Below are 21376 nucleotides of genomic sequence, written 5' to 3'. Positions count from 1 at the left end.
GAATTATTTATTTTCAGCTTTATGCTTCATAAATCAGTATGCTGATTCTTGGTACTATAATCATGTGACCTATACCAGATCGAGGCCCGGATACACAAGAGGCAGTACCAAGCAGCTACAACTCTCCGGCGACAGCAACAACAAGCCATGTTGCCTTCTATTCTTTTTCGGAAGCTAGCTATTCATGTGCTTTTCTTATCACCCTGGATCAAATAATAGTTGTCAAAGCTCTTGACTTAAGGCATTCAAATTTATACAAATATTTTCTTGAATAGTTGCTCGAATATTTTGTACATCTATGTTTTATTATTCACATCTCAAAATAATGTTCTGTAATCAGGATGCATGATTGGCATAGAGTATGGATCATCTTGCCATGTTGTGTTCTTCTTGTGTTTAAGATTGTGTTTTTGCAGATGAAGTTGTTAATCCTGCCGAGGCGCGCTGCTATCGTCGGGATATTTGTGAGGGGAAGCACCCTTTTCGAGAGATTCCAGAGAAGAAGTATGTACCCTCGGCTTCTGCGGGTGGTCTATTTTTGGGCACGCCGCCTCCTGGTCTGGGTGGTGTTTCAGCTGGTGCTCTGCCGTGGGCCTTTGTCTTGTATCTTCCTCGCGTGGTGCTTCTGTTTCACATTGCCATTGCCGGTCTTCCTAATTCTGCTGTCTCGCCGACAGTTCCTGCGGCCCCTCTCTTTGGTGGTGCATTGGCTGTTGTGCTAGATATTTCGTCTTTGGGATCTTCTTGCTTGGTGAATATTCATATGTACGGAGATGCTGGCTGCCCATCTATTTTGCAAAGGACAATTTCTTCCAGTTCTAATGTGCGCACGAGAGGGGGGCATCAGGGTTCGTTGTCAGCTAGCTGTCTGAATCTCCGTGCTTCGGATTGGACTGATGATCTGCAGCACGTACGACGGTATGCATCCTTCTCACGTACATATCCCCATTGTGGATAATTTGGTGCTGGGTTTTACTGTTGTTCGTGAGTAATTTTCCTTGACTTTGCCGTTCTCGCAAGCCATTTTTAATTGTTGTTTCCTCTTTGGAATAATTGTTTGTGAATTTGTTTAGGAGGACAACAGAATTCTGCTGAATTGTAGCGGCGCCGTCGAGAGATTGATGAAGGAAAACATCCTGTGTTGGGTTCTTCAGGTTTACCTCACCTTTTTGCATTTTGATTTATTCCTCCCCCACTTCTTAACTTGTTCCCGCTGATGGGGTGTCTTTCCCGGGTATAGAGTCTAGACATGTTTCTTCCGTGTGGTTGTTCCCATCTTTTGGGGCCTCTTTCTCTCGGCCGTAGGTGTTGGTAGTCAAGCCAACCACGGGTATTCTCTTCTTCGAGATCTAGACCATCTTTTGTGTCTGGGTGTCACCAGACTTAAATTCTCGATCTACGCTCATAGCTAAAACTTGACAATTCGAACCCTTGATTGATGCAAGAGATTGAAGATACAACTCATGGAATCTGAAGAATTCGAGAAAAGGTCAAAATTCATTTTTATTTCAAAAGTGGATGGTTGACTTTTTTATTTAACTGACTCTGAACGTCCAAGGTATCTATTTTATTCTACTATGGACTTTATTGCCGCATTAGCATATATTTTTTTGTGAGATGCTGCATTACCATTTATGTTCTTGCATATTGTGTTGGTCCTTAATGCTGCCACTGACGACCAAGTGCTGCATATTTATTTCTCTTTATAGGAAAATGTAACACATACAACTATGATTAACAAATTCTTTTTAGTATTTACATTGGCATTCTTTTGTCACTGGACAATTTTTTGTCACATATAATGATGTTTATGAATCTGTTCATGTATTTCGAGCTTTAGATGAGTATATATACTACCAACCCTTGCTTGTCCTTTCAGACTAGGCCTACCAGGCTACCACAAGGTCACCTCAGTTGATTTCAGACTAGGCGAGCTCCTGGATAGCCTTTGCAATTCGATGCTCGGTAATGCCTTGTGTACTATACTTTTACCCTGATGGTTGTACGACTCAACGTGGCTAGCAGATTCACTTGATTCTTTACTTGATCTTTCATCTCCTGGGATAACCATGGCCCATGGGCATGGATGCTTGTGTCGCTGGTATCAGACGACATAATGTCTTACGTATATCACTGCTCTTTGTACGGATGCGGTGGCATGTGAGAAGACAAGCAGGCGTGGGGCTATTTATGGTTGTCTGATCATTGTACTTTGGGACATTGTACTTTTAGGACGTAATGTGCACTTTTGGTTGTTATTTTAAATTTCCCATGTCTTCATATGTCTTTCAAATTCTTGACATCTGCACTAATAGCCTAAACCTCCATGGCATGATCCATCGGAGTATTTTGTTTGTTGTACGATTTTCAAGTGCGACCTTCCAATTTATGTTGTAACTGATAGGTTTGGCACCTCAGATAAGTTCTTGAAATACCAATGTCATATTTGGATTAGAAAAATAAGATTTAGTTCGATCATGCATGCAATTGCAATAACCCTACTCTGAGCTTTTATATACTGGTTAAAATAGTTAAATCTTCTAGATTCTTTTGCATATTTTCTTGGAATTATATTGGTCTATGAGAGCACCTTAGTTTTCACTAAGCGATAAAATACAGTTTCTATTTCCGTAATACAGGTCATTAGTGGTCACTTGGGATGGGTGTGATCTGTAGCATTTGATCCAGGGAACAGATGGTTTTGTCTTGGTTCTGCTGATAGGGCAATAACGGTAAGCCCCACAACCTGCATTCCTTTCTTAGAAATATAAGTTGAATTCATGTATACATGCAAGTAGTTGATACAACAACCTATTAGTTACTCAGAGGCTTTCTGTATTGGTGTCTGCATTTTTTAATGTTACATGCATCTATTTTTATTACATAACGTTTTTTCAGCTTTGGGACTCCATGTTGATGCGTTTTTACCTTAACATCTTATTATCTATTTTTCTTTAGGCAAGGAAGAAGGTTGTAGAGTGCGGATGGATGTGAAAAGGAAGAGGATGGATGCGAGAAGAGAGAAGAGGGGTGAAAGAGGATATGGCTAGAAAGAGGGAGAAGGACAGGGTGGAGGCGCTTCTTGAGGATTTTTGTCTGACTGATTTCATACTCTCTTATAAATCATGGTTAGCTAGGTAAACCTTTTGTACAACATCTCTTGTTCAAAAGGAAGTTTGATCTTTCGGCTTCTTATTTTAGGTCAATATCAAGTAGAGTTTAGTTAATTTATATTAATGTTTATGTTTGAAATTGACTATTACCATTCTGGTTGAATGGGGGCATGGATAGAAGAGACTGCGAGTCGGGTATGGTGATGCCAACATTGTATTGGTGGCAGATAGATTTAAGTAACGTCACTGTTAAATCACCAGAATAAGTCTGCCACCGTTGCAATGCACGGGCAATGGGAGAAATGTGATGTCTATGTAAGTGTTTAAAGGTAACAAGTTAGACATGATTAATATTGTGCATGAGCTATTCGTAAGTCGATTCAATTTTGAATCTGTGCAAGTTGATTTCTGGGAGAACACAAGTGCAACCTAAGGCCAAAGTTGTTGATGGCACTGCGAGGCCCAGCCAGGACCTCGTCGGAGACAAGGACGACACTTCAAGCGGTAGTGAGGATTGGTATCACAGTCAGAGGCAAGGAAGAAGGTTTGTAAGGGTGTGGTGGTTCATCTGAAAAGTCTGGTTGCTAGGCTGGTTCAGAGGGATGGTCGGGGGTGGCGGCCGCGGCTAGCGGGTGGTGGTTGGCTGTTAAGGAGGAAGAAGTCGGTGGTACAAGACAAACAACAACCATTCGATGAAGATCCAATGTTGCTCGAGGAGTGGCGTCATAGTCGAAGGCGGGAAGAGGGTTGACAGGTGTAGGTGGGGGTGCGATGGCTCGCCGAAAAAATCTGGTCGCCGGAGTGGTCCAGAGGGATGGTCGAGGGTGGCGAGAGGGGAGGGCAAGGAAGCAAGGCGGTCGGGGGTGGCGGCGACGAGTGGATCGGCCGGTGGTAGTTGGCGGTTCAGTAAGAGGAAGAGGCCGGAGGTAGAGGATAAACAACAACCATCCGATGAAGATCCAACAGCCCAGAAAAATCAACTTTGCATCAAATTTCTTAGTCTGACATATAGCGTCACCCTTAATATTGAGACATTTAGAATATTTTTGACCATATTTATATGAAAAAAATATCAACTTATGCAATACTAGAGTTATACATTATAAAAGTTGAACTCATGATGCATCTAATGATATTGATTCCATATTGTGATTATTTGTATTTTCTATAAAGTTGGTAAATTTTACAAAGTTTAATTTTAGACAAATTTTATATGTGAGTAAAAAGGACCGAAGGGAGTACTATGTTGCTTTCTACATGTCTTATGGCCTTATTAAAGATCTTCGCTTCTATGGCTTTAAGCATAAGATGTTATTTTTGTAGCACATTTCTGATAAGTTTTTCTTCTATAAGGCTATAATTTCAACCACGTTCTAAACTATAAATGGGATTTGGTGACAAGTCATCATTGTGTTTGTTCATAATCTCTCAGACACGACAACTTTCATGTCGAATGTGGTCTAGAAATGTTCTTCGATAAATATGTTTTTAGCTCTTAATATTTTAGTATGGTCGTAAATTTATCAATTCATATATCACTTTGATAAATAATTTTTAGTTGGGAGAATCAAGAAAGAAAGAAAAGAAGAGAGCTTTAAGGGTAAAAAAGTAGTTGTCGATGTAGCCCGTTGCAACGCACGGGCATTCTACTAGTATAGCAGTGGCGTACCACATATGCGGTGCGCCATTAATGTCCATATTATTTATAGCCCTTTTCCTAGTAGTGTCTCAATGTTTATCATGGGCTTTTATCTTCTTCAAGACGGGGTTCACGAGAAGCTCAATAGGGTGCGGTCTAGGTTCTTTTGGGCCAAGGAGAGTGGGAAGCAAAAATACCATATGGTAAGTTGGGATCATATTTGCCAACCTAAAGAGCTTGGAGGACTAGGAATGATTAATACAAAGGTCATGAACTGGTGCCTCATGACCAAATGGGCGTGGAAAATTCTCACGGGCACCGATGGGTTATGGTTAGACATTTTCATGAGGAAATACCTCAATCAGGGAGGGGTGGACTTTAAGAGGAACACGAAACTATCCCAATTTGCGAGGGATGTGCGGAAGGTGCAACCGCTTCTGAGACTCGGGACTAAGTCCTCCATCCATAATGGGAAAACCACGAATTTTTGGCTGGACATGTGGTGCGGTGATGAGCGCCTCTGCTCTGCCTTCCCGGCTCTATTTGTGATTACTTCCGATCAAAACGCCAAGGTCGCGGATGTGTGGCGCCATGGGAGATGGGCACCGCAGTTTCGTCGCTCCCTGGGAGTGGAGGAAGGCACTGAATGGGATAACCTTCGTAACAAACTTAGCGCTCATCACCTTGATTCTGAGAGGGACGAGGTAATTTGGCGCTTGAGTCATCGGGCAGATTCTCGACGGGGTCATTGTACAAAGAGATTTTCGCATCTAGGACCCCCTATGATCTGTCAGGGCTGTGGATGGCCAGAATGCCCGCAAAAATACAAATCTTTATATGGCAGGTGGCCCGGCAGAGGATCCCAAGTTGGGATCAGGTTCTCAAACGGCATGGCCCTGGGGATGACAAGTGCGTTTGGTGCGGGGACCCCGAATATTGTGATCATACTCCCTCCTTCCATCTATATAGGGCCTAATGCGTTTTTCAAGGATAACTTTGACCAAATGTTAGAGCAATAATATATGACATGCAACTTACACAAAGCACATCATCAAATTCGTATGTGAAAGGAGCTTTCAATGATATAATTTTTACATTATGCACGTCATGTAGTATTGATTTTATCAATAGTCAAAGGCGGTCTTGAAAAACGCATTAGGCCTTATATAGATGGAAGGAGGGAGTATCATTTTCCGCTGCCCTATGGCCAGATTCGTATGGAGTGCTATTCAAGAGGTGATCGGATCGTCTTGGAACCCGAGTGGTTTTTCCGCATTTTATAGATTGGCAGCTGTCACAACTGGGAGGGGCCGGCGCTTGGCAGGGATGTGCTTTGGCGCGTTGGCGTGGGCATTATGGACCACGAAAAACAAAGCCTTGATAGAGGAAGTTTTATTAGACACCTAGCTGATTTATTGTACAAAATGGTATCTTTTCTGCAGCTGTGGAAGCTTCTGGCTCGGACCGGCGATCGAGGAAGCGTGGAGGGACTAGTCTTAAGACTTCCCGCAAAATGTGTTGAGCTTTGGACAATGTTGAAGAAATCGTTAACTGGTAGCTGCTCAGTCACTTTAGGAATAGCAATTGATCAGTGAATCGGCCTATTAACTGAATTAATCAGTCGATCATTAATCGGTAGATTTAATAGAAACTTTCCAACATATATCTAGATTTATTTTGTATTATACCATACTCTCATGCCCTCAGTTATGTAGTATACCAATATGCCATCGTACACATATGAAAAGTGTAGAGAGGAGTTAAAATTATTACTCCTAGCTATTAAGGAGGGATGGGTCTGGAAGGTGTTACGGGCCAAAAAAATTGGGCTTTGTTTGCCCACTTGTTAATGGGCCAATGGGTACACGCTAAGCACGTGACACAATGCTTCTTCATAACCGATATTGTCAATCACTACTAGGAAAAACCTTATACACAGAATCTTACCAGCAGCGCACTTAAAAATACGGCGCTACTACTATTTAGCAGCAGCGCGTGCCACTAAAAAGCGCTGCTGAAAGAAACATAGCAGTAGCGCGTCATTTGTAAACCGCGCTACTGCTATAATTACCATGACCTCGCCATCAAGCGCTACTGCTATTGATGTTAGCAGCAGCGCCTTTCGATAAAACTCGCTACTGCTAAGTTCGGTCCACAAGTTTAGTCCCACCTCGCTCCGCGAACAGGGTGTTTACCACCTTAAATATGTTACTTCTCAAGCTATCACAACCTCTTGGTCTTCTTCATTGAACTCTGTGTGTAGAATTTGTGGCCGCAATATGAGTCTTCACCATTTCCTACCGGGAGAGGACTCATATTGACAATTCAGATTGTACACAAAAAGATCATTGATGGCCAATATATTTTTACATTGATGGCCAATGTATTTTTGCATCCTTACACTTAGCAGTAGTGCTTTTTATAGGAAGGCACTACTGCTAGGGCATTTAGCAGTAGCGCGTTACCGAGATACGCGCTACTGCTAAAGCCATCCTATCACTAGGCCGCCCCTTACTCTCCTCTCTCTAATCCAACTCACTCTTCCCTGCACCGGCCCTGTCATCTGCCACCGCCGCATTGTCGCCCCCTCCCTCCTCCATCCTGCCGCCGGCCGTCGCCCCCTCCCTCCTCCATCCCGTCGTCGGCCGTCGCTCCCTTCCTCCTCCATCCCGCCGGCCGTCGCCCCCTCCCTCCTCCATCCCGCTGCCTTCGCCCCCCTCCCCCTCCCCGCCGTCACCGCCACTGAGGTAGCTCCTCCTACCTCCCTCCTCCTCCCTCCCCATCCTTCCCATATATTCCCTCCTTCCTACCACTCCTCCCTCCCTCCTTCCTACCCCTCCTCCCTCCCTCCTTGCTACCCCTCCTCCCTCCCTTCTCTCTGTTCTTCTAGAATGTAGGTAGTTTAAATGTAGATTTTAGAATGTAGACATTGTAGAATGTAGGTTCTGTAATAGAATAATTTTTTAGCCTATTTTAGGTGTTTTGAATAGAATAGGAAATTTTAGGTCTTTTGATTAGAAATTTTAGTAATGGAAAATTTTAGTTGGTAGAATTTGAAAAAATGTTATGTACTTGTTATATTGTGAACTTAGGGCATATTTTTAGGGTTTATTAAAAGAAATAGTAATAGTGGATGATGATGTAGATGTTTTAGGTATAGAACATTTTGAATAGATGATGATGTAGATTTTTTAGTACAACTAGTTTATTTAGTGTTGCTCAAGAATTGCTCATATGATGTAGATATAAACATGTATATCTAGTGTTTCTCAAATAGGATATGTGCTTGCCCAAGTGACCATGTTTGCAGGTAACAGCTCCGAGTGGCCTATGTTTTGCCGGAATGTTGATTAATTTCCGTTCCGGCAAATTTCAAACGCTCGATATGTACTTTTTTAGCAAAGGTCATGCCGGATTTTTCCTCTGAAGTGGATCGTTAATCCTTTTCTAATATTGCTTTAGGAAAATGGCCACACCACCACCACCACCACCATGTCGACTATGCAAGTCAAGATGCGTCAGCAGCCTTGCAACTGGCACGTTGTTCGACATTTACTTCCAGCCGAGTTTTCTTCCTACGACGGTAACAAAATATATGAAACTTGTAACAACTATTTTGTTTTTAGTGTTATTGGCATTAATGCATTGTGTATATATCATTGTGTATACACCCGATTGTCCCATGCAATGTGAGGTTGAAATTCAACAAGCTGACCGGAGACACGGTGACCTTTGAGGCTCCTGGGGGCCCCTACACTATGGAGGTCGAGAAAGGACGAAATATGTCAAAGATCAGAGGATATGGATGGAACCGTTTCATCTCCCACATGGGTATCATTGGTGGTGAGTTGGTCAGCTTCTCCTTCAGAGCAGAAAGACCCAAGCTGGCCGTCATTTATCTCAACACGGATGAAGATGATGAGGACCCACTTGATGAATCCATCTACAATCGAAGAATAAGGCTGAGCGAGGACGAGGTGTGCAACCTATGGGACATAATTCTGCCATGTGTTGACTTTGTCGGGGTGCCATTGGTGACCCGCCTGACAACAACCATTGTTGATCGACATGTTATGGTATGTTATACTTGGTGTACAATCCAATTACATGCTTACTTAGCAGAATTCAAGCTTAGTAGAAATGTAGTACTGTTTTTGATAGTGTAGAAACCTATACTTAGTAGAAATATATTTGCAAGAGTATGTGCGAGGCTACTTATTAATTGATATGTTTTTCTTATTCAGAAACTGCCAAAGAGCCTATCTGTGAGTTGTGGTATCGAGCCTGATGAAGAAGGCTCTGGTGGAATACGCCTTACCACAAGGGGCTCCATCACCACATGTGCGCACGACAGACGGTCGCACACACTTCAGCTCGGTTGGGTGGAAGAACTTCCTCGTTGGCAAGAATCTTCGTGTTGAATAGGCCATCCTAATTACTGTCAGGAACACCCACCACCATGGCTAGAGGATGATAGTCGTCGTCGATATCATCTAGAGCTACATATGTGTGTGGCTGTATGACTACCCCTAGTAGACTGCTATATGCTCTATGACTACCTAGTACTGCTTATCATATATGCTCCAGTATGAACCATATATGTGTGTGAGGATGCATGTTGACTATATATGAGTACCTATAATGCTTAATGATATTGTATGACTACTGTATGACTATATGGCATTGTGGTTAATGATATTGTTATCTGGTATATGTGAAATTGCAGTTTATTAACGGGGTACTATTCTAGATCAATAGGAAGCAGGGAAAAAATGTTGAAAGATACAGCAGTAGCGCGGGTAAAGAAAAGCGCTACAGCTACTTATTAGTAACGCATGTTGGAAAGCCGCTACTGATACAGTCAATACTAGTAGCGCGTGTACATAGAGCGCTACTACTATCTGTTAGCTGTAGTGCCTTATTAGTAGCACGGCCACCCGCGCTACTGATAGCGTTAAAACGCGCACTACTACTAGGGTTTTTCCAAGTAGTGAATCCCAGTCGTGTTGTTGTGAGGAGATCCAAAAGAAGCTTCGTCGGAATGGATGGAATCGCCAACGAGGAAGACTACGACCAATACGGCAACCCGATGAGGGAAGATGACGATGACAATGAAGCATACTTAAGAAGAAGAATCAATACTACATTACCTAAGAAAGATCGTACTCCATGGTTCCGGAAAAGTTACAAGGAGGGGCTCAATTATTCGGCAACGAACAAGAAAGAGAAGAAGCTCAATGTGAAACATTGTCGACGCAGCTAAGAAACCATCATTTATATATATGTATCTATTTTGTGTACGCATTTAAGTAACCGTTATCTGTCAACTGATATGTTGCCACCACATGCATGGTTCCGATGATATTCGCGTAGTGTGGGAGAGGGAGACGCCGTCGTCAGGAGAAAAACAAAAGAAAACAAAAACAAAAGGGAGAAAGATTTCACCAAGTCTCATCCCTCCCCCCCACCCCAATTTCCCCGACCTATTCGCCGAACTCCAGAACACCCCCAGCATTCTAGCCACATTAGGTGGTTGGAGATTGGGACCCTCGCTTGGACCCTCTTAGACTTGTGATTCAGCGCATTCCGCTTCGACGTGCTACTGGCGCCCTCTTCAAATTGTCTGGTTACTTACAGCTTTGGCGGGCGCTTAGTGCCCCTCGGACAGGGACGCCATCTCTGCCTTCATTGCCGACCTCCGCTCGATAGCTGTCCGTGTGTCGCCACCGCCTCCCCCGCCTCCATCCGAGCCGGATTACGGGCCGGGCCTTCTTTGGCCTCCCCCGGTCGTTCTTTTTCTTTTTCTCTTTTGTTTGGGCTTGTTGAACTGTGCCCTCAGCAGAACCTATTGTACTTCTTATTGTGAGACTTGGGTGTGTGAGTTGTGGACTAGTCCTTGTATGGGTGCTCTGTGGCGGTTTGCTTTATCTATAAAGCGGGGCGAAAACCTTTTTCGATATATATATATATATATATATATATATATATATATAGAGGGGGTGGGGTTTTCGTTTGAGAGACTAAAAGGAAAATCAAAAGCATGATTGTTCACAATTAGTCACGCTGATTTGTTTGCAACGTACCTCAAGTCCTCAATATTAGCGTGAGCAAAACTTTCTTTGCTATATTAGGGAGACCACACAATCTGTGTTAGCATGTTCTTTTAAGAGATGCCATTAGAGGCAGGCACATGATATTTTCATGGGAACACGAGTCATATGTTATATGTCCGTGTGATAATAAGCTTATACTACCTCCGTATTGGTTTATTGGTCCTCAATGTATTCCGTACCTTTTGACCATAAATTTAACTAACGAAATGTTCATGCATGTCACGAAAAAATGTATCATTAAAAACTACATTCAAATACGAATCCAACAATATATATTTTATTGACATGCATTAACGTTTTGTTAGTTAAATCTTCGGTAAAAAATTGGCACAAATCACAAAGGGGGCCAATAAACCAGGACGGAGGTAGTAATCATTAATAGCAAAAGGGCTCATGATTTGAAACGGGAGAAAAAAGAATTCACAATCTCCAATCGCCATGACCACATTTTACTGCATCACCGATATACACTGTCACTCTCAATTTTGTGAAATCATGAACATTTTTTAACTCGTGCACATATTTGAAATCTTGAACATTTTTTAAATTCATGAACACTTTTACAAATTTCTGAATATTTTCTAAAGTCAAGATTTTTTTTTTGAATTCATGAACATTTTGTATTATCTGCAAAGAAAATCCTGAAAAAAATAAAACATTTTTTTCTGAATCGGCGAACATTTTTAGAATTGATGCACATTTTTTTGGAAATTGGTGGAACCATTCTGGAAATTCATGAACTGTTTTTTGACTTAAAGAACATCTCTTGAGATGCATGGTCAATTTTAGAATCAGTGATCATTTTTCTATATGAATAAACTATTTTGTAATTCACGAACACTTTTTAAGTTTTTAGGATATTTTGTTCAGTTTCATTAAAAAAATTTAGTACACAAACTTTGTAAAACATCAAGAACATTTTTAAATTTCCTTATTTTCAAAATTTGGAACATTTTCTAAATAAGCAATCATTTTTTTACAATATCACGAACATTTCTTGCAACGACAAATAATTTATGATTTATTGAAAATTCATGGTTTTCAAAATTCTCTCTTTTTATTTTCTTAAAATTTTTAAGTCTCAAATTATTTCAATTATAAAAAGAATTTATGAAAAAGGAAAATGAAAAATAAAAAACCAAAAACGAAAAACGAAATTTACAAAACAGGCCACCTGGTTATGTCCCGGCCCAAATGGGCGCGCTACATGTTCTTGCAGCGCGCAGAGCGCAATATAGGTGGCATTGGTGGGTAATTTTCTGTAACTTTTGGGTAATTTTTATGACGTACCGCCATAAGAAATAGCCCTTTATTATTAGGTATAGATTTAGATATATTGGAGTCAGTTTCCTCCTAATAAAGTCATATAGAGTAATATTGATGGAACTGGCCAATTATTTAGTACAATATACTTGCTAATTGTCAAAGTAATATTCAGCAAGTATGGCTGTTAATTACCTCCCACTATTTACTTGAGACGCAAAAAAATAAACAATATGATAATTTGATTGCACCTAAACCAAGTTAAATCTATTTTTTTAAAGGCACCGCATGAGATCTATCAGTTTATATATTAACCGGGAGGAGAACAAAAATACCAAAGGATAAGGGTTTGCCGCCACGGCGCACCCCACCCCACATCACTAGGCACAAACTCACATCATCGATCGCGCTAAACAGCCATTTAGCACATATATTCAGTTCATAAAATAAACACATATATTCAGTTCTGTGCGGTGCACACATTCAGTACAACACCTATCACCAAAATTCAGTTAACTGTACATCAAGCGTCACCAAAATTCAGTTAAAAATCTTTCAACAAAATTAATTCGAAAAATCTTCAAATACGAGCAGAAATGACCAACAAGACAAATGGTCACATCTGAGCAATATTATAGGCTAATTTGTTGTGCACATAAGCATGACCAGCTACTTTGACAGGTAAAGGCGCCTACTTTCAAAAAGCCCCAAATAAACCCTAGCAAAATTCAGGAACAATGTGCCCAAATCTGCTCCGCAACAATCCACATACACATATATCACACATAGCTTGGATGAAAGATGAAGATCAAGCACGCCAAAGGATTATTCTCACTCCGGCAAACCCTACCAAGGAAGAGATAATCGGGATGAAGAAAAACATGGAGGGCGCGACTTACCGTACGAAGGACGTGCTCCACCTGGAAGATGACGATGCGGGTCATGCATCGCCTCCGACGCCGGTCGCAGTGCCGCATGACCTCCGCCACCGCTGCCCTGGATTGATCGCGAGAGTGAGAAAGCAGAGAGAGGGATACGAAGCGATGTGGAGTTAGACTGACGTGCTACAACCTTCCACCCAGCTCTGCGTACGCTCACACCCACTGACATGTGTTGGATAAGTTTAATCACTCGTGATGTATTTACATTTTAATCCTTAATTTAGCCACTGAAATTAAGGGAAAATAGAGTAGAGTTTGTTGTGAGTTGATAAAATGCCGAGATGAAAGTAACTCAAACGTGAAAGAGGGGGAAATACGCCTTCATTGTTGGGAACCGTAATACACTTCCTTCACTCTACCCCAAATCTAAAAGTGGTTCTCTCAAAAAAAAATCTAAAAGTGGTCCCTCGACGGCTCGAACCCTCGAAAAAAAAAGCGGCACCTCGGTTGGTTCGATCCGGCGGCGGCGACGCCGGTCAGGTTTTCCGGCGGAGAAGCTTCGCGCGACGACGGATCCTGGCTGGCGATGGGGTGCGGTGGGATTCGGAAAAGTGAGCGGCGACGGTGGTTCGGTGGCGGATGCGACGGCGGCGGCTCCGATTGCGTGGCCGCTGTGGTGCTTCGATTCCGGGGTGCCGTCGGCGCAGTCGGGACGGGACACGGCCGGCGGTGGTCCACGCCTCCTCGGTCGGTGGCTTTGGTCAAGACAAGTGTGAACATCAAAGACGGGGCAGCATCGGATGCTCTCGCTATTCCTCTGAAGCAATGTCAGGCTCCATCAATTCCTCTCCATCAACATTGCGATGTCAGGTAACACTGCAATGCAATCAATGGCTGGCTCACTTATTGCTCCGCATCGGCAGCTGCTCCATAGCACAAATGCACCTCGGCCTGGCAGCTGATCCCCTCACCATTTTGCTCCACACCCACCCCACCACTACCAGATCTAGCCTTGGCACCAGCACCTTCTGCAGCAGCGAGCGACGAGAGGCATGGAGGCGACGGTGGTCAGCGTGGGAAAGTCCGTGCTCGTCGGAGCGCTAGGCTACGCCAGGTCCAAGGCCGCGGAGGAAGTTGCCCTGCAGCTTGGAGTTGAGGGTGATGTCTCCTTCATCGCCGAAGAGCTCGAGATGATGCAGTCCTTCCTCATGACTGCCGACCAAGGGCGCGGCCAGCAAAAGGTGATCACCACCTGGGTGAAGCACGTCCGCGACCTGGCCTACCTCGTGGAGGACAGCCTCATGGACTTCTCCCTCCTCTCGGAGAAGAAGAAGTCTTGGTGGCGCAGCCGGCGAACCATGGTGGAGCGCCGCCGCATCGCCAAGGAGATGAAGAAGCTCAGGGCCAAGGTAGAGGACGTGAGCAACAGAAACTTCCGTTACCGCCTCATCGGCGACAGCTCAGGTTCCAAGCCTACCGTGGCAGAGGAGCATGCCGGCATTGCTGCTGCGGCAATGTTTGTCGCTGTTGAGCGCAGTCCATCATCAAAGGTGGACCTCCGCCAGCTTATTACGAGCAATGATGTGGACCTCAGGGTGATCGCCGTGTGGGGAACTAGCGGTGATCTCGGGAAGACGTCTGCCATCCATGAGGTTTATGAAGACCCAAAGTTACAGAAAAAGTTTGGATTCTGTGCTTGGATTAGCTTGATGCATCCTTTCGATCCACAAGAGTTCCTCAGGAGCTTGGTGAGGCAATTTTATGAAAATTCCCATGATGAGGCCGGAGAACTAGACCAGGAAACGAATGTTGGGGCTAATGTTCTGACCAAGATGGAGAGGATGAATCAAAGTGATTTAGTCTGTGTGTTTACTGAGCAGTTGAGTAGAAATAGTTACCTGGTTGTAATTGATGACCTATCCACAATAGCGGAGTGGCATTGTATAAGGAAGTACTTTCCTGACAACAAGAAACAAAGTAGAATCATCGTATCCACGCAGCAAGCAGAAATTGCAAGCCTGTGCATAGAGAAAACGTACCAAGTTTCGGAATTCAAGCAGTTGTCATGTGATCAAACTATCTATTTGTTTCACAAGAAGGTAATTCTTTTCTTGTATGGTTTAATTTGAGCTATAGATTGTTTCTTCTTCCATATGGATGATTGATTCTTTTTTCATTTCACTTTTAATTTCAGACTTCAGAGGAACTGGTTAGTGTTAATGAGGCAAAGTTGGACAGCAATGATGAAGCAAGGCTTGCTGCTGTGGAGGAGAAACTGAAGGTGGGACTCTGCCAGCTGATCAAAATTCAATTTTAATTGCCTATATCTATGGGTTATACTTGGGTTGTACTATGAATGCTTGTTTGTGTATTCTTTTTTATCTTCACACATGCACGGCCCCCTCAAGCGTATGGATGAGATAATCCTGCTGCTCAAACATATTCAACAACCTTTAAAATTTGCGGGAACTAAAACAGACATGTCAAGACATGCCTCATAGCAGAATTTAAGCTAATTGAAAAACACATTGTGCATTAAAGTTGAACTAAGGATAATTTGTTGGGCATACATGAGGTGTGCACTTGAAAATCCCCAATATGTAAAAGGACATGTAGGTAGTCTACATGTGAAAATGTGTAGAGCACAAGTACATACATTCTCATAGATCTGTTTTTTGTTCAGGGTATGCGTGCATCATGTTCTGCCATGCCCATTTCTCACTTAAAGAAAGTTGCTACTACCGAGAAAAATACAACAATGCTCACCAATGAAATACAGGAGGAAGATCCAGAACCCCAAAATGCAGGTGAAGACAAACTTTACAATTCAACTGCTAGAAATAAATTTGATCGCAGCAGGACACTGGTGCTAGCTGATGAAGTGCTATGTGGGCGAGAAACAGAGAAATCCATTCTTATTAAATTAGTTGGCCAACCAGACAACAATGATGGCTGTAAGGTAATCTCAGTTTGGGGAATGGGGGGTCTTGGGAAAACAACTCTTGTCCGAAGTATCTACCAAAGCCAGCAGCTTGGTGGTTGGAAGCGTGCTTGGGCCACTGCAATGCGTCCTTTTAATCCTGAAGTACTCCTTAGAGATTTGGCTTTGCAGCTTCAGCATACTATTCAAGAAGATCCTACCGGATCAGCAACAATTGGAATACAAAAGAAAAGCATATTGGGGATGAAACTTCAAGAGTTGAAGGAGGAGTTAGTTCGGGTGCTAAAAATGGAAAGGTGCCTTGTTGTTCTTGATGATATATCGTCCACTTCTGAATGGGAGTTGGTCAAATCGTATTTGGATAATGCTGGAAGAATCATAGTCACCACAAGAGAAAAAAATATTGCCAGGCAATGTTCAGGAGAATACAAGAACATGTGCTATCTTGAAGGTTTGACAGATGACGCTGCACTTGACCTCTTCATAAAGAAGGTACCCTTTCTTCCTTTTCATACGAGTTTTGGCTTCATATTATATTAGTCTTGCCTCACATAAGATTATATTCATAAGGCTGACATTCTCTCAATTCAGAATTTAGAAGTATAAAAGCCGATGTCTTACTTGAAAACTCTAATATAGTTGATACCCAAATATTAGATCTAGGAGTTAGCCCACCAATCGATATCGGAAAATATTAGATCTGGTCTAGCCTGCTGAATTCCAGGCTGGCGCCAACACCATGAGTGGTTCGTGTGGTGTGACTGGGTTGCGGTCTTGTACACGGTAACTCTACGAGTGGATATTCCTGATGTGCGGCGTGTTGGGGCCTTCAAGTCATGGCCTGGCGATGGCCATGGGTTGGCACTTGTATGGATGCTATGGAGTCTTGCGGTGGTGTTGCTGTAGATTTGGTGGAGCCCACGGCAGCAGTTAGCATGTTGCTCCGCCAAGGTGAGCCACTGCTGGCAGCTCGCTGGATTTGCGGGGCACTGTCTAGCTCATAGGTGTACGGTGGCGTCCATTATGTGTAGGTGTCGCAGCTTAGCATGGCAATGGAGCGAATCGTGGAGGATCTCGCGTCAAGTGCCACGTGGTTGAACGTCTGTTTTGGCTGGTATCTGAGTGCATAGGTGGTGCATGGAAGATAACAAGGCTTTTCCATCTTGGCGGGCCGACATCTGGTGGCTCAGGAGTTTATTGTGATATATGTAGAGTACTCCCTCCGTAAACTAATATAAGAGCATTTAGAACACTAAAGTAGTGATCTAAATGCTCTTATATTAGTTTACAGAGGGAGTACATCTTTGTGTGGCGCTTTGGCATCTAGGTTGTTGTCCGCGGTTGGTAGTTCAACATCTTCATGCAGTGTGCAGGGACCATGTACTTGCATGCTTGTCATGGTCCTGCCGGTTCTTCCTCCTCATTGCGTGGGTCACACCATATTTGGACTACTTGGTGGAAGGAGAATACACCTCGTTGTGGCTGGGGCACCTCTGTCTATGGTGCGAGCTAGGCGAGCGATGATTTGCTGCCGGCAAGGGCCAAATGTCTTCTCTCAAGTTGGGGTGGTCCAGTTCCGCCTTTCTTTGTGGAGCTAGATTCTCTTTCCTCAGGACAGAGGTTTCGTTGATCTATGCCATACCGTGCGTTGAACTCACTAATGCCGTTGTTGATTTGGTGGAGTGTTTAGTATAATGAGTGCCTAGTGATTTGTCATTTGTTGTCCTCTATGTTCGTGTTTGCTTGTACTTGTGTAGTCTTAAGCTTATTGTTGTTCCTTTATATCAATGTAACATGGCACGAAGCTTCTGCGCTTTCTTGGAAAATGATTCATAAAAAAATGTGTAGTTTGTGTCCTGTGCAAACAAATTTGAAGGGTTAAACTACCTAGTTTGTGCCCTAAATTTTTTCCCACATGCCACAGAAATGCAACAAAGATTTGTGTAGAGATCATAATTAAGTAGGTTGTTTGAACTTGATATAAATGTTTTGCCTCCTTGAGACAATTGCAGTGAAATGTTCTGACCATACTTAAAGAGTGGTACTTGTTTGTTCAATGGACAATGGAAGCAGGTGAAGTAGCTAAATTATTTTGTAGGCGTGTGAGTCTCTTTTTTTGCCAGTATTTTTTGTAGTCGATGTTATCTTATTGAAAAAGTATCATCGTTTTGCTGGTATTGTTTTGAGTAAATCTTGTCAGAAAATAAACTAAAATTACCAACCTTAGGGTCAAGGTTTGAGTGAATCTACTCAATAGTAACAAAATGGATCCAACAAAAATGTTAAACCAAAGGAGGAAAGAAAAATTTCATAGTAAAGTTAGCCCTAGGATTGGAAATTCATTTTCATAGTAAAGTTAGGGTCAAGGTTTGAGTGAATCTAGAAGCCACAAGTTGAAGCTAGGACCAACAAGTAATATTATTTCATATTCCTGATTTAACATTATTTAATCCAAGTAATTAACTTTGTCAAATTATGTATATTGCAGGTATTCAAGGATAATATTGGAAAAAATGATTTAGTCCCAGCTATGATGGAGCAAGCAAGAGTTACCCTGCAGAAATGTGACGGACTTCCCCTTGCAATATCGACTATTGGTGGATTCCTAGCCACTAAGCCAAAAACTGCTATTGAATGGAGGAAGATGAATGATCGTATTAGCACTGAATTGGAAATAAATCCAGAACTTAGGACAATAAGGACAATTCTTATGAGGAGCTACGATGGTCTGCCATACCATCTCAAGTCAGCTTTCTTATACTTGTCCATTTTTCCAGAATACCACAGAATAAGGTGGGGTCGCTTGGTGAGGCGGTGGATTGCAGAGGGTTACTCAAGGGATATGCATGGCATGACTGCAGCTGAATTTTGTCAGAGGTACTTTGACGAGCTCCTGGATAGGAGTATGATCCTACCAGGGGAAGGCATAGACCATTACAGCCAGAAAATCAGTTCTTGCCAACTTCATGATATGATCCGTGAAATATGCATCTCAAAGGCTAGGGAGGAAAACCTTGTTTTCACGCTTGAGGAAGGCTGTTGTTTGAGCGACACACAAGGTGCAATACGCCATCTTGTCATAGGAAGCAATTGGAAAAGGGATAAAGATGCGTTGGAGAGCATGCTAGACTTGTCGCACGTACGGTCATTGACCGTGTTCGGAGAATGGAGATCATTTTTTCTCTCTGATAATATGAGGTTCCTGCGAGTGCTTGACTTAGAAGACACGCTGGGGTTAAGAGATCATCATCTTGATCAAATCGGGAAGCTCAGTCACCTCAAGTACCTTTCTCTACGAGGATGTCACAGCATTTTATATCTTCCTAATTCTTTGCGGAATTTGCAGCACCTCCAAACGCTGGATGTTAGAGGTACAAGTATATTTGAGTTACCAACAACAATCACCAATCTTAGGAAGCTACAACACCTTCGAGCAGATGGTTATTGGAACAGAGGATGCAATGTCAAGGAAAAGGATGACATAGTTAAGAATTATGAAGATTACACTGGTTGCATTTCCAATTCTGCATGTCAAACATGTGGCATTTGTTTTCCGCGAGGTCATCTTTTCTTGAGACCACAAAGTTTAGACGCTGGTTTGAACAGGTATGATATACTCAATCTGTTCCGTGTATCTAAGGTGCGTCGATGTGGCATTGTACTTCCTAGAGGGATTGGTGAACTGAAGGACCTTCACACACTAGGTGTTGTCCATGTTTCTCGTAGCAATGGAAAGGCCACTATAAAAGAGTTTGTAGATCTTACTCAGCTCCGTAAGCTTAAAGTGGTTGGTATGAGCTACAGAAACAGCAATGATTTTTGGTCTGCCATTGCTGGTCACAATCAACTTCAGTCTCTGTCAGTTGAAGCAAAGGAGGATCTGCCCGAAGAGAGGAATCGTTTAGATGGCTGTCTGGGTGAGGGTTTGTTGCCACCAAGCAGCCTCGAGAGCCTCACTCTGTTTGGTAGGCTAGTCTGTGTGACAGCATGGATCCATAAGCTTCAGAATCTCTCCAAGTTGGTGCTAGAGCGTACCGAATTGAAGCAGAATGATGATGCCATACAAGCCCTTGGGTGTCTACCATGTCTTGCAGTTCTTCGCCTGAAGAATAACTCGTTCGTGGGGACACAGCTCCATTTCCAGAGCTCATTTTTCCAGAGTTTCATGGTGCTGGAGCTCGATGGATTGAGTGACCTAGAATCGGTGTTGTTTGGAGATGACACAATGCCTAAGCTGGAGCTGCTACAAGTTAGTTGGTGCTACTGCTTGGGAGAGGACGCATTCTCCGGTCTGACAGCCCTCATAAGCCTCAAGGAAATTCGGTTGACTAGTAAACGTGTGCAGGAAGAGGTGCAGAGGCAGGTCGCGGAACATATGAAGCACGTCAGGGTGAATATCATCTAAACTCTATTCTCTCTCTATGTGTCTCATGACGTGCTTACACACATGCATAAACCAAGTATTTGTTCCTCTAGTACTAGCAGATAGCCAGAGACCGCAGTTCTGAGATCTGAAAGATGTTTGTTCATCCTACTGAATTTAATTTCTTGACTCTAGCGGCAACTCCAAGGTTACAAATCTGTACTTTTTTTTTTTCATTGAGCGAATAGGCGTTGCAGAACTACTGATTGATGTACATATTTGTTTTGAAAAAACTGTGTTAATGCATGATACTCGGCTCAATTCAGCAGTGCTGTAATACATACAGAGCTCTTCCATTGCGGTCTTGTACTGTACACTTCAGCTGGAATTGGGTGCTAGCTGTTACTCTGCTAACTGAAGCCAAAAATATTACTCCCTCCGGTCCATAATAAGTGTCCCGATTTTAGTTCAAAGTTGAAGTAAAACCATGACACTTGTTATGGATTAATTTGAACTAAAACCACATTTATTATGGGTCAGAGGAAGTACTTAGTAAATTTATCTGTTCATACGGATAGCAGAGGAAGTGAGAATCTGTTTCCAAAGTAAATGATTCAAGAAGTAGCATTGCAGCTTCTTGATTGCTCTGAGATTAGTCATAAAATAGAACAGCTTCTTGAACTTCTTATGACTGATTCTGTGAAGTAGGGTAATTCCAGCAATAATAGGTAAAATAAGTACTTTAGCAAGAGAGAAAAGAGCATGAAAGACAAAGTTTGGTGCTTGAACAGACAATCAAGCTCTTTACAAATAGTGTCACGTTGTGTCTGAAATCAACCACATACGAGGTTAGAACATGAATGGTTCAGAATTGGAAAATTCGGTGTTCTGTCTGAAGTCATCTCCTAGTGATTCGAGTTTCCAACACTTGACGAGCAATAGTGCTATAGTAGAATGATATGTCTGCATCTCCTTTTCCCTGAAGAATATTAAAGGACCCTAATATGCATCTTTGAGTTTCTGCAGCTCCGTATATCCGTTTATTTCAATGCACACTATTAGC

The 21376-nt window shown here is 42.7% G+C and overlaps 1 protein-coding gene across 2 annotated transcripts; it reads left to right on the top strand.

The window, feature by feature from the left end:
* Window positions 1-13450: 13450 nt before the first annotated feature.
* On the top strand, window positions 13451-20678 carry LOC123135508 (disease resistance protein Pik-2). Of its 2 annotated transcripts, XM_044554593.1 has the most exons (5): window positions 13451-13879; window positions 14014-15108; window positions 15204-15290; window positions 15693-16442; window positions 18439-20678. In XM_044554593.1, the coding sequence occupies exons 2-5, from the start codon at window positions 14062-14064 to the stop codon at window positions 20353-20355; spliced, it is 3801 nt and encodes a 1266-aa protein (XP_044410528.1). In that variant the 5' UTR covers window positions 13451-13879; window positions 14014-14061; the 3' UTR covers window positions 20356-20678. The 2 variants fall into 2 exon arrangements, with proteins under 2 accessions (XP_044410528.1, XP_044410527.1); XM_044554592.1 differs by having other exon boundaries at window positions 13451-15108.
* Window positions 20679-21376: the final 698 nt, after the last annotated feature.

The sequence above is a fragment of the Triticum aestivum genome, chromosome 6B (assembly GCF_018294505.1).
Source record: "Triticum aestivum cultivar Chinese Spring chromosome 6B, IWGSC CS RefSeq v2.1, whole genome shotgun sequence".
Taxonomy (NCBI): Eukaryota; Viridiplantae; Streptophyta; class Magnoliopsida; order Poales; family Poaceae; genus Triticum; species Triticum aestivum.
This window is presented reverse-complemented; position numbering and strand designations above follow the sequence as displayed.

Bases quoted from the DNA above. Each gene is read 5' to 3' on its own strand.
- LOC123135508 (XM_044554593.1), top strand. From the start codon at position 14,062: ATGGAGGCGACGGTGGTCAGCGTGGGAAAGTCCGTGCTCGTCGGAGCG. The intron at 15,109-15,203 runs GTAATTCTTTTC...TTTTAATTTCAG, and splicing joins TCTATTTGTTTCACAAGAAG to ACTTCAGAGGAACTGGTTAG. The intron at 16,443-18,438 runs GTACCCTTTCTT...TGTATATTGCAG, and splicing joins TTGACCTCTTCATAAAGAAG to GTATTCAAGGATAATATTGG.